Source organism: Emydura macquarii, unplaced genomic scaffold (assembly GCF_026122565.2).
Source record: "Emydura macquarii macquarii isolate MOO-44397 ecotype Brisbane River unplaced genomic scaffold, CSIRO-AGI_Emac_v2 contig_2676, whole genome shotgun sequence".
In the NCBI taxonomy this organism is placed as follows: domain Eukaryota; kingdom Metazoa; phylum Chordata; order Testudines; family Chelidae; genus Emydura; species Emydura macquarii.
In genome coordinates, this window is record NW_027132813.1 from 9,521,448 (window position 1) to 9,534,646 (window position 13,199).

Genomic DNA, 13,199 nt, shown 5'->3' on the forward strand with positions numbered 1-13,199 from the left:
TTATTTGCTTTCTAGATTTTGAGATCTTAGAGTTCACATTTCCAACTTTTCTCCACAACCATGAGAGCTAGAGCCCTACTTTATTTGAATGAAAGCTGAGACTCTCAACTAACTAAAGACTCCAGGTGCTGGGGATCTAAGAAAAATACCAACTATTGCAAGAGTTTAGATGACAGTGAGCGTAGATAATCCATCTGTAGGGACAATGTCAAGTAGTTTAAGACAAACATTTAGTTCGTCTTAAAGGTGACCTGCAAAGGGGGTGGGGAAAGAGGGGAGCTTTTGCACATCTGTATAAGAAGTTCCAAGCAGTTTTAAAAGAGAGAGAGAGAGAGAAAGAGGGTGAAGGAATTGTTTCTCCTTGTATTTTAAATTAGAAATTCAATTCTTATCTACCCTGTTTTTTCCTGAAAGATTCCATGGACTTTCAGAACCTAGGAACTGTACAACATTAGATATACCAACAAGTGAAAACCAATTAAACGAGACGGGAAGTGATTCTTATTCAGACCTTAAAACAGTTTGGTTTTTTACATCTATTTAACTCAAACACACAAAAAATATGGGGAAAATCTCTTTGTTAAAAAGTTGATACCCAGGCCCTTTTAAATGAATGAAAAGCTCGCAATTTGCATCAGGAACCTTCAGCAAAACCAGGGAAATCCAGACTTGGAAATCCAGATATCCTAATATCTATAAGACCTGGTTGACACACATTTTTTTGCACTGGTAAAACGATGTCAGTTAAGGGTGTGATCTTTTACTGACATAGTTATACCAATATTAACCCTAGTGTTGGAGGCATTTTTAATGGTCTGAATGTGCTTTATGTTATAGCTTCCTTTGGCCATGTCTACACGATCCACTTTTGCTAGCACAGATATGTTGGTCAGGGATCTGATGAGTTGTGATCCCTGACCAACATAGCTGTACCAGCCAAAGTCCCTAGTGTAGATGCAGCTATACCAGCAAAGCTGTGCTTTTCCCAATATTGCTTGTTTTTCTCATAGGGGTGGTTCTAGCATAGGGACAAACACAGCGCATCCACACTAGAAGTGTTTTATAGTATAGCATACTGGTATTTCTATGCTGGTAAAGTGCTCCTAGTGTAGACATGGCCTTATTCTGGGAATAAACTACACTGGCATAAATACCTTATATCAGTATACACCTAACAGGGCAGCTATAACACTTTAACTATATATAAACCCTTTTTAAATGTGAGGTTGACACTATATCTCATAAAGAAACAAGAAAAGAGCACAAACAACGGGAGTCCTGTAGCACCTTAAAGATTAACAAATTTCTGCGGGCATAAGCTTTCGTGGGCTGCAACCCACTTCATCAGACGCATGGAAACTCAGAAACGTCAGATGCAAGAAAAGAGCACAATGTGCTTCTGTTCTGCCTTTTCAGGTTATCTTTAAAAAAAAAGGGGGGGGGGGGGTGGGAGTCAAAAACCTAACATGAATTCCAATTATCCCTTCACACAAGCTCACACACCCTGGATGTCATTTTAGACTCCCCTCTATCTTTCTCACCCTATCAGGTTCTCCCCATGTTTGATCATATCTTCCTCTTGCCTCTCTATCCAACTGCTAACCTCCATGTGCACGCGTGTATCTAGGTGTCAGAAGACTTGGGTTCTATTCCCAGCTCTTCTCCCAACTTTCTCGAGCAAGTTCACAGTGTCTCTGTTTCACCATCTGTAACACGGAGATAATACTACCTTGTTTCACACCAAGTGAATTCCATCTAGTCCACAGCACATCTAAAACCTCATGTCTGTGAGGCTCTTTTTAATCTGGGAGTGGAGGATATAGGAGTATTTACCTCCTCCTGTCTCCTTTCCAGTCTAGCCAAAATCCTCCAGCTAAAAGTATCTTCCTTGTCCAAATCACTTCCCTCCTTAAATTCTTTCATTGTCTTCCCCCACTCCTTCTGCACAGAGTTCACGCTCCCTTCAAGGCTCTGCACAGCTCTGCCCCCTTCAAACAGATCTACTCTGAGTTCTTTCTATAAAGCCCCCTCAGATCCAGTCCTCTGCCCCAAATGCTCCTTTTTCCTCCCACATTTGACTTTGTGCTTTCCTTCTCATCACACCCTGTGACTGGAACCGCCTCCTCCCCTCCTTCAAATTCGCTTTATTCATGCAGCCATGTATCACCAATCTCCTTTTCCCTGTTGTCTGCCTGCCTTCACCTTTAATCTTCCTAAAGTATCTGTCTAAATTACATTAGAGAATGAACTGGATTGCAAGATGCTTAGCAAACTCTATGTTATTAGGTGTTTGTTAAGTGCAATGTACACTCATGATGCTGTATAGACAAAGCAGTGAGCAGAAATGCCTTCATCCACTCCTTTCCCCCCCCCCCCTTTCATCAAAATGGGGGGGATTGTTTGGATTTATCCAGGCCCTGCAGTGGCTGCACCCCAAATACTGTGGCACTGGGCTAGTGCATGACAGCCTGAGAATGAAACTGACCCTCAGAGTGTCACTATAATCAAAAGTAAAACTGACTAGATTACTTTCACTGGCCAAGCTGAGTGAAGTTCAAAAGGTAAACAAACAGCATAAATAGAAACATTGTAATTTGTATTGTAGTAGTGCCCCCAATCAGGATCAGAGCCTCATTCCACTAGACACATAGCTGCCATGTCCCTGTCCCAGGGAGCTAATACCTGTATTTATAAAGCACAGCCCATGCCTGTCCTTGTTCAAGTGCTTGGTGTAACATGCCCTATAATAAACAATAAATTCATAATCATTCTCTTAAAGCCAAACAGGTAAACCTAACTGAAGGGGTCCAATACTTTAAAAAGGGGGAAGTGGAGGGCAATAAGTATTGGGCAACAGTGGCCATAATGAAATACAACTATGGGGAGAAAAATAGCTTTGAGCTGTTTCTGAGAAAATGGGGAGAGATGGATGGAGGTGGAGATCAATGGGAAGTGAATTCCATCTAGTCCACACAGCACATCTAAAACCTCATCCTCTTCTGACCCAAGACATGGCTGGAGCCAAGAAGAGTGTGTATAACAAACCATTTATTGGATGAATGTTGTCCTTTCTTCTGTACACAAATTATCTGTGAACAAACATTGATTTTTATTAATTTGTTATTCCACGTCATCCAAACTCTTCATGATACATATTCCAGACCCTTTTACTTTGATCAGATCTTTGATTAGTTATTTGCAATCAGCAGCCTAAGTCACATGGTATTCTTTCTGATCTGATTGAAACTTTCGTAAACAGAAGGAGGGAAATCAAAGTTCTTCTCTACACTGGCAAAAATGGGACCTGCCATGGTGGGAGCTCTAGTGTATATAAGGCTCAGGTGTTCTTACTACTGGGTTGGTCACCTAACCCTGAGACCCATCTACACTACACCTCCCATCACTGGTGGCACCAATGATGAATTACAGATCTTCTTTTTTGACAGTACAAATGCAGCCAAAGAGGTCTGTGCTGAGAATTCCACTGTGACACACAAACACAAATTTGCACAGGTATTTGTAAGACCTTTGCTTTCCACAAACTTGCTTACAAACAAACCAAATAAAATCACTCATTTCCACATTTGTAGGCAAACAGGAGAAAGACTCATGAATATCACAATGAGTTCCTGAGTTTAGTGCACGGAGGTTTGAAAGTCCTTTTTTTATTTTTGTATTTTTTGCCAGACTCTATATGTGACAATGAGAATGTCTTAAAATTCTTTGTTTTAATAAATTGAGGTGCTGTTGGTAATAGGGTGACCAGATGTTCCAATATTATCAGGATCATCTCAATATTAGGGGCTTTGTCTTATATAGGACCCTATTGCCCACCTCCCACCCCCCATATAGGACTGTATAACCTCACCCCCATCCTGATTTTTCACACGTGCTATCTGGTCACCCTGGTTGGTATGAAAGGGAGGAGACTTTGCCTTGAGACATCCATTTAATTGATAGAACAGCCAAAAAAAACAAAAAAAAAGGATATTGATATCCTCATGCAGATTTCATTCTTCTGATTGCTGCAGGGGATGTATTTTGTGCCCTTATTCAGCGTGTCTACAGAGAGCTCAATGGGGCCCTCTGTCACAGAGTTGTAATTAGAGCCCTTAGGTCAGATCTGTTTGAATAAATCAGTGTAGCTCCATTAAAGTCAATGGTACTACACAGATTTATACCAGCTAAGGATCTGGACCTTAAACTTCAACAAGGAGACTGTAAACTGAATAAACAGATGGGGAAGAAGAGAAGAGTTGTGATAAAGAGTGGAAACATCCAGGATAAACAAGAATTGCATAGCACTAAAGAAAAACATTCAGTGGGATGAGAACCGTTCCCTGCTTCTCCGCATATCTGTGGGAGACCATGATCCACACTTCCTTCTACTGGGATTTTCAGGGGTTACCTGGTGGCGGCTCCCCCATCTTGTCCTCACATTATTTCGTGCTCTTTTAGTTAATGCACAAAGATGCTCTCTTTAAAACTACCAAGCCTGAACAATACAGGATGTGGTCCAAACCTCCACCTGAAAGGGGGTTTTCATATTGGAGAATTAATTCATTTTCAGATAATTACACTCATTTTTCATATTTCCTCCAACGCCCCCCACACCACCACACACACACGCACGTGCTTTAGTGGAGGAGAAACGTGGCGGGGGAAGGGGGCACGATTTCAGTGTATTGGCTCAAGGAGAATGCTAGGGAGCCATATCTGCTCCCACGCTGGCTGGCACATGGCAGCTCCAAGGGAACATAGTCTGCCAGCATAGGGGCATGGCCAGCCCCTCAGCTCAGCCGCCATCTGCAGCACATGCTAGCTGAAGGCTCGCACTCCAAAATCCAGCAGGATCTGTGGAGCAGAATATGCACCTGAGTGTCTCTGCTGGCTCCTCTGGCTCCCATTCTCAGGGCTGGTGAGGGCAGGATTTGGCACTGAGGCTTAAAAACAACCAGTTCATGACGTTCTTAATGCAGGATACAGCTAATTCCCGTTGATTTCATAGTGTCTGTGACAGAGCTAGAAATAATCCTTAGCTCTTGGATAATGTTTTTCAACAGTATATCTCAAACCACTTTACATAGGAGAGCAGTGTCATTACCCCCACTTCCAGATGGGGAAACTGAGGCACAAGAATGGAAGTGACTTGCCCAAGGTCACCCAGCAGGCCAGAAGCAGAACTGGGAACAGAAGCCAGATCTGATGTTCAGTCCTGTGCTTTGGCCACAAAAATAAAGAAAGACTCTAACTCTCTCTTTTCTCTCACAGTCTGTATCTTCCCCTTTTCTGACCCTGAATTTGTGACACCCCCATTATTTCTAGGTCTATGTCTTGCATTGTCAGAAAGGCAGAGCTAGGACAGACGCAGGTGAACCAGATTACACTGTCCCATTGCAAATTCTGATCCAGCACCTCCACAAGTTGCTATGTCTAAATATGGCAGATGAATCCAAGCAGTGTATGAAGCTAAGTACCCTAGGTTCTGTCATACCAGCATGCAATGTGGTGATCTAAAGGGACTCTTGCAGGTCATATTTGGCCCGAATTGTAAGTTACAGCAAAGCAAGCCTGCTACAAATGGCGGAGAATGGGGACAAGAGCTTCCCAACCCTGACACAAGGGTAAATTAGTGGGAGCTTGGAAACCCACGCACAGGAGAGACAGAGAATCTAAGCAGCACTGATCCAGAACAGGGGTGCAAGTGGCTGACAGAGAGCCAGCAACAACAGGCAGTCCAGCCACAGCAGTTTGAGCAGCAGCAACTGTTACAACAGTGGGCCACTCAACAACAGCTATAAACAACCCAACAACAGCAGCTGCTCGGTGAGATGGCATCCCAGCAGAAGGACCTGCTACAAAACTTGCTTCATCAACTCCTGATGGGGTTACGGCCTCCCAATGGCTTTCAGAGCACTGGGCCCTTGTGCTGGCCTCCTACCTGACCGACCCAGCCAAGGCAGCCTACTGAGAGTTTGACCCTGTGATTGCATGGGATTACACAGGTTAAGGCTGTGCTCTTGAACTTTCTCAATATCCACAAAGAGATGCACTGCTGCCACTTCCAGCTGGGAATGGGAGCCCAGCTCTGGGGGGTGGCCCAAAAACAGAAGGAATGTTGCTGGTGCTGGTTATGGCCAGATGAGCAGACTGCAGCCCAAGTGGCTGAGTTAGTACTGGTTGAGCAGTTCATACAAATACTCCCCGCTGGTGGACACAAGTGGATACTGAGGCACCACCCACAGTCTCTATCAGAGGCAATGCAGCTGATGAGAAAACTGTATGGCCTCAGGGGAAACCCCCCCCACCCCCCCACACACACACACACCTCCGAAACTAGGGGGAAAGGGACAACCTGGGGCTAAGAAGCTAACCCAGACTGATGTGAAGTCAGCCAGACAAGACAATGGGCTCAGACCTGTTTCTCATGTGGGCTACCAGGACATATCTGAAGAGCATGCCCCCTGATGGAATGTGAGTATGCCAAGCTGTGGACAGCAGAGAGCAGAGCATGGATGAAAGGACCCACCAAAATTACAGTCCTCATGTGAATCAAGAGGACCAAATTACAGGGTCTGTTGGATAACAAGGGAAAGATATTAAGACTGCATAGTCAGTGATCCAGCACCCCAAATGGTAGCCCACCATGATGCATGAGAGCTGAAGCAAACACACGTGACTAGAAATGTACCATGCACACAAGAAATATGGCTTGAGGGGTAAAGGGCACAGCTGGCCCTAAGTCTGATAAGTACCTAGGCAAAAGACAAAATGACAACACTAGTAGTGAGTAAACACTTGAAGAGGAAGCAGAAATAAATCCCCGCAGTAGGTAGAGGGTGTTATGCTGGGATGAGAGGGTAGGATCTCTTGTACTGGATGCCCCCTGCAGCATATTTAGGAACCTGCTGCTTCATGTCAGGTGTAGGATGAGACATATTGTCAGGACTGTCAAAAATCACATTCACATTTGCCATTTCAGCGGCCTTAGACCCCCTGTGTAAATTTTCATTGAAATGTGTAGGATATTACCAGCCTCATCACAGGACAGTAAATGAGTCAACTTTAGAGCCAAAATCTGCCATCAGGTGCAAATGTCCCATTCTGACCAAAGTCAGCAGGGACCTATGATGGGGTATAAAAACCCCACACAGGACAACATGGGGTTAATGAACTAAAGTGGTCTCAGGTGGTTCCCCTCTGTTGCAATTGTGAGAAATGTCAGGATTGGAAAGAGGCACTTCAGAGGAAAAGCCCCAGTTCAGCTGATGGCAGACCAAGGAAGAGAGCAAATCTTCAGTACTCAGCTACGGAAGGGAGAGCTGACTGAAGGCAGGAGCTGCCCAGCTGACAGCTGACCAGTGGCCCCTCCTCAGGAAAGAAAGGGCTAGATGCTGATGCACTTTGAGAAGGCATCAGTCTCTCTTACATGTGAACTCAGTTCCCCTTGTTTTTGTTCACTGACTACCCCGGAATGGGAGAGAGGTTGAAGTGACCTGGGTGAAGGGCCAGGTCTCAGGAAGAGACAGATCACCACAGACCAGGAGCCACTGTTCCCAGAAGGTAGTGACGAGGAGACAGCTGCTATGCCAGCCTAACCCCAAGGATTAGCCAACCCCTTCACAGAACCCCATGCAATCATAGGAGAGTGGCATTTTTTACTGTTATTTTTACAGCAGAAAATTGGAGTGGAAAGTGGTCCAGACTCAGGGAAGTATGATTGAAAGCAGCAAATCAATGCAAAGAGGGGAAAGAATAATCGGGGGGTTTTAAGAATAAAGGACTTTGGGTTGGTCTAACTATCTGACGGTAACACAAGATGCACAGATCCAAGTTCAAGCCTCACATTCCCAACCTGGTAAAGACTGGAAGTATACTAGAGGCAGCAGCCTCAGGCCTTAGAAGAGAGGGAATACTTTCTGCAGACTGGCACTGATTAAATACAGAGGGCTTTCTGCGGCGTTTGGCTAGGGGGAAAACCCCTATACAAAGAATGAGAGAGATCCATAAAGCCAGCCCCTTCTAGCCTCTTCTGATGGCCCTGGGAAAATGATAAGGTGATTTTTTGGGTTCTGAGAAAAGCTTGTAGTAATCCCCAAACAATGTATTCAAATGAGAAGGAGAATGAGTACTGACAGCCTGTCTAGGTTCTCTTGTAATTCTACTATGGGGAATTATTTTCTCCTGTGATAAAAAGCTATGTTCAGTAAGACCGAAGGAAAACTTTGGTTTTCAAAATATTTTGGGGCGGGGAAAAGGGTGAGAAATCTTTACATGATAAAGGGTCATATTATAAAGACACTAAGGCACTCAGCTGGAGTGCTTCCATGCAGTCCATTCATCTACATTCTACAAGTACCTGAATACAAGAGACATATCTGAAGGGTATAATAGGGGACAATGGAAGCATGTACCCCAGTGTCATAGTTATATAATAAAACTTTTAAAAGATTTAGTATTTTCCTTTGAAATAAATCTCTGGGTTTTTAAAAACATTGCACATGTTGTAAAGACATTTGTCTGTATACGGTGTTGCACTTATGTAACTTCTTTCATCAGAGGAATTCAGTCATTTTGCATGCATTAAGCCATAAAAACACACCTGCAAAATAGGTGTGAGAGGTGCTATCCCTTCAAGAGCAGGGCAAGGTGGGAAATCATAATTTCCATAGGGAAGGCTGTGATGAAGGAAAGACCAGCAGGAATTGCAGTAAGGATTCTACAGCCCAATATGGGAGTTCTGAGGTATGGGTTGTTCCTGGGTTTTTTTAAGTTTGTTTGTTTCAATTGTTGTTAAAAAAGAGTGATTTGGTCTTGCAGTCCTAGCACCCTTGTAATGCTAAGGCTCTGGGATGCAGCTGGCTCTGAATTGCAGCAGGCAATTATCCCCATTTTACAAATGAGGAAACTAAGATTAAAGCTAACTGTTTCAAGAGTAGCCTCAATTGGCGAGTGCCCTCCTAGAGCAACCAGAGGTCTGATATTCAAAGATGTTAGTGTCCACAGCTTCCATGGACATCATTGATTGAAGTGGAATAAGGACCAAGGTGCCCCAAAGGGAGCACCTAAAAACAAAGGCCAACAAAATGAATGGCAAATTCCAAAAATGTTGACACCAGTGGCTTGGCCCTGATCACTTAGTGAGTCAATATGAGAGCTAGGATTTTAGAACTCAGGACTCCCAGGCCTTGTCTACACTTACCTCGGAGATTTGGCGGCAGTCGACTGGAGTTATGCAAACTAGGCAAAAAACTTGTGTAACTCCCGTCGACTTCTGTGCTTCTGTTCTGCGCGCCATCTTCACTGCACTGTGCCGACGGGAACCGCGTTCCCATCGACACAGCGCTACACCACTTGAGAAAGTGGTCTTAATACGTCAATTTCTGGATCTACTCAGCGGGTCTTCCCTGACCGCTCAGTCAATTCAGATAAGTCGATCTGACGGTGGCGAATTTGCCGCCGTCAGTGAAGACATAGCCCCAGTTACCAGTGCTCTGCTCTAACCACTAGACTACACAGCTTCCAAAAAGTAAAACAGTCAGTGTGCACTTCAGGCAGGGATTTTCCACAGACTGGTCCAAAGGGGTAGAAATTACTGAGAGCTTTATAATAATTAAAATAATGACTAGACTGCTGGATCTCTGCAGTCACAACTTCTGCTGAGAATCCCTCAAAGTGAGCACAGGATATGGGAGACAGAAGGATGCCATCTCAGTCTTGGCATCATTTCCTGGCTGCTGTAAAAAATCATATTGTGGCATTTCCATCATTATTTTTAAAAATAAATGAAATATAGATGTAGTACAGTGGATGCTATTCATTCCTGTTTTAACAGATGAAGAAAAAAATGCTTTCATTCTAGCAGGTGGAAAATTCTGAAGTGACTAAACTGACATTCTCCTGCTTCCTTCCTAGTGTCTGTGCTCAGAGCTGCAGGAAGTGAGACACATTTGAATGTCACTCGTTCGAACAAACTGATTTTTCAGAATGCAGCTCCTTTTAGTATTCAAAAGCAACAGTTCATTTTTGTGACACTTCTTAAAGAGGATGGGGAAAGCCACAGACTTGTGTATGTCATAATATAGAACAATGCAAAGCACCAAAGAGTACAGAGAAAGGAGAAGGGGATAAATACATTCCCTAACTAGGAACCAGGCATCAGAAGATGAAATCCTGACCCCACTGAAGTTAAGGGGAATCTTGCAACTGACTTCAATGGTGCCAAGATTACAGCCAGAGCTGGGGCTGGAGGGATTTCCATGATGCCCAGCCTCGCCCCATCCCCAACATAAGACAAAATATTGATCTTTAGTTCTACCCCAAGAACTTTCTGTCAGGAAAAGTAATGAGCGCAGGAGACTGATCCATTAGCTTTTCCTCTACAAAGCACAGCAGGTTGGTGAAAGCTCCACGGTGCCTGATCCAAAGCCTTTTGAAGTCAAGGGAAGAGTTTTGGCCTTCAGAGTTCAGCAGCACAGGGGCCAGCTTGGGCTTTCCCCCCACCACTTGATTCTCTGCTGCTGCAATGGCATTTTGCAGGGATTGTGAAGTAGCGAAGTTGAAGTACGGTCTAAGGCTATTGCTACACTGACGGTGGCAAAGTCGCCGCCATCAGATCGACTTCTCGGGATTGACTGAGCAGTCAGTGAAGACCCACTCAGTCGATCCAGAAATCAATGTATTAAGACCACCTTCTCAAGTGGCGTAGTGCTACATCGACAGGAACACGGTTCCCATCGGCGCAGTGCAGTTAAGACAGCGTGCAGAAGAGAAGCAGAGAAGTCGACGGGAGTTACGCAAGTTTTGTGCGTAGCTTGTGTAACTCCAGTCGACTGCCGCTGAATCTCGGAGGTAAGCGTAGACAAGCCCTAAGGCTATGTCGTCACTGACAGTGGCAAATTCGCCACTGTCAGATCAAGTTATCTGGATCAACTGAGCGGTCAGTGAAAACCCGCTCAGTCGATCCAGAAATTGACGTATTAAGACCACCTTCTCAAGTGGCGTAGCGCTGCATTGACAGGAACAGGGTTCCCATCGGCGCAGTGTTGTGAAGACAGCGCGGCGTGCAGAACAGAAGCACAGAAGTCGACAGAAGCTACACAAATTTTTTGCGTAGTTTGCGTAACTCAGGTCGACTGCTGCCGAATCTCCAGGTAAGTGTAGACAAGCCCTTAAGAGCCAAACACCCACCACCTTGTGCCATCACCGCGGCACAGTCGCTGGTGCATGGGTGTAATCCTGGGCAGAGAGCAGTCGCCTGGCACCTCTGCGGCCCAGCTGGTCCTTCCCTGCCTTCAGCAGGGCCCTGTCTGCCACTTCTCTGGGGCGGGGCGGGGCGGGGCGGGGGGGGGGGGGGGGGGTTATTGCATGGCCAAGCAGCCCAGAGCTGCCTTTCTCCCCAGGAGGTTGCATCGCTGCAAAATCCGACTCTACCGATCATGGGCAGAAAACAAACACTGAGCGAAGGTGCAGATCTTCGCGGGGTCCCAGAGAGAAGGAGGGGCAGGCAGTCCCTGAGAGCCAGGAAAGTGCCAGTCTAGACAACTCCTCCCCTCCCCCCGGCTTCCCCTCTTGCAGAAGTATGAACGACACACACTGGAGTAATTGCCTGGGGCGGCCCCTCCCGCCCTACCGCCGGCTCGGCCTGGGGCGATCTCCCGGTCCCGCAGTACTTCACGCGAACCCGCCGGTGGCCAGCTGGAGAGGGAAGCAGCGCACGGCCCGCGCTAGCGCCCCCCTTGCAAATGACAGAGGAGGGCGGCCCCGCACCTCGCCTCCTTGCAGCAGCCGCCCTGATCTGAGCTCAGCGAAGTAAGGCTGGGGTTACGGAGCCAGGCCAGCGGCTGCCCCAGCAGAAGGAGGCAGGGCAGGGCACGACTCCTGCTTTCCCGTTAGATCGGGCCAGGAAAAGTTGTCAGCGGCAGCCTCATGGCCCCTGGCCCCACCCCCGCACCGTCCTAAGGAAGCAGCGGTAGCAGCAGCTTTTCTAGGGTGAGGGGGGTGCCGCCCAGTCCGCCCGCCCGCCCGGGGTCACCCCATCCGCCCGCAGCGCAGCGCAGCGCCCACTCCGCTGGCGAGGTCTCCAAGCAGCAGGGAGCAAAACTGGAGGCGAAGCTGGGGGGAGCCTGGATCTTGTCTGCTTGCAATGGAAGGTCGTTATGCCAGTGACAGCAAATGCCTTGGCTTCACCCAGGAGCCCTCACACCCTTAACGAGCCCCGCCGTGCGGTCACCCAGCTGCACGGGCACCCTCGTGCGCCCAGCCAGTCCCCGGCCGACCCCGCGGGACCCCTCATGCACCCGGCACAGACAGTCACCCTGCCCTGCACGCCGCCTGCGTGCACAGTAACCCTTAGGTATCCCAGCCCCCCCCGACACGAGTGACCCTTCCACCCCGGGGCTGCACCGCAGCCGGGCGGCAGCAGCGTGGCCCGCACCCCCTGCCCCGGCGGGCACCAGGCACGGAGGGCAGGTCGCGGGGCGCCTTACCCAGCCCCGGCACGAAGGTGTTGAGGAACAAGCAGATGACGGCCACGGGGAACGGCATGTAGGGGATGGCGGCGCGCAGGGGCCCCTTCTTCTCCCGGATCTGCACCACCACCCCGCTGGAGGAGGCAGTGCCCCTGCTGGGCTCCCCGCCCGCCGCCGCCGGCGCCGCCGCCGCGGGCTCCGCTTCTTTGGGAAGCTGATCCATGGCTGGTCTCCCGCGGCTGGAGCTGGCCGTGCCCAAGCGGGTTTCCGCTGAGCTGGGACGGGGGAGAGCACAGCACAGCACAGCACAGGACCGGCAGCCGAGCCGAGCCGAGCCGAGCCGAGCCCCGCTGTGCTGGTGTCTCCGGCTGAGTCCGGGGTGGGAGCGGCGGCGCTGCTGTCTGAACAAGAGCTCGGGCTCCTGAGCGCTGGGCTTAAAGAGACAGCGCGCTGCTTCACACACACACACCCCAACACACCATCTCCCACACACACTCTCCAATCACTCACACAGTCTCACACATACACTCCCCAACACACCATCTCCCACACATACTCCCCAACACACACACACACACACACACACTCCCCAACACACCATCTCCCACACACACTCTCCAATCACTCACAGTCTCACACACACACTCCCCAACACACCATCTCCCACACAGTCTCCCACCCACACTCCCCCAACACACACACTCACTCTCAAACACACACTCTCACTCT

General features: G+C 47.9%; 1 protein-coding gene across 2 annotated transcripts in view; it reads right to left on the minus strand.

Annotated features, from left to right (window-relative positions):
• STUM (stum, mechanosensory transduction mediator homolog) overlaps positions 1–13,003 on the minus strand; it is a 69,721-nt gene extending 56,718 nt beyond the window's left edge. For both annotated transcript variants that reach the window (XM_067565387.1, XM_067565388.1), the window contains exon 1: positions 12,489–13,003. In XM_067565387.1, the coding sequence (XP_067421488.1) occupies positions 12,489–12,693 (205 nt within the window). In that variant the 5' untranslated portion in view covers positions 12,694–13,003. The remainder of the gene's footprint in view (positions 1–12,488) is intronic.
• Between the last annotated feature and the right edge of the window lie 196 nt (positions 13,004–13,199).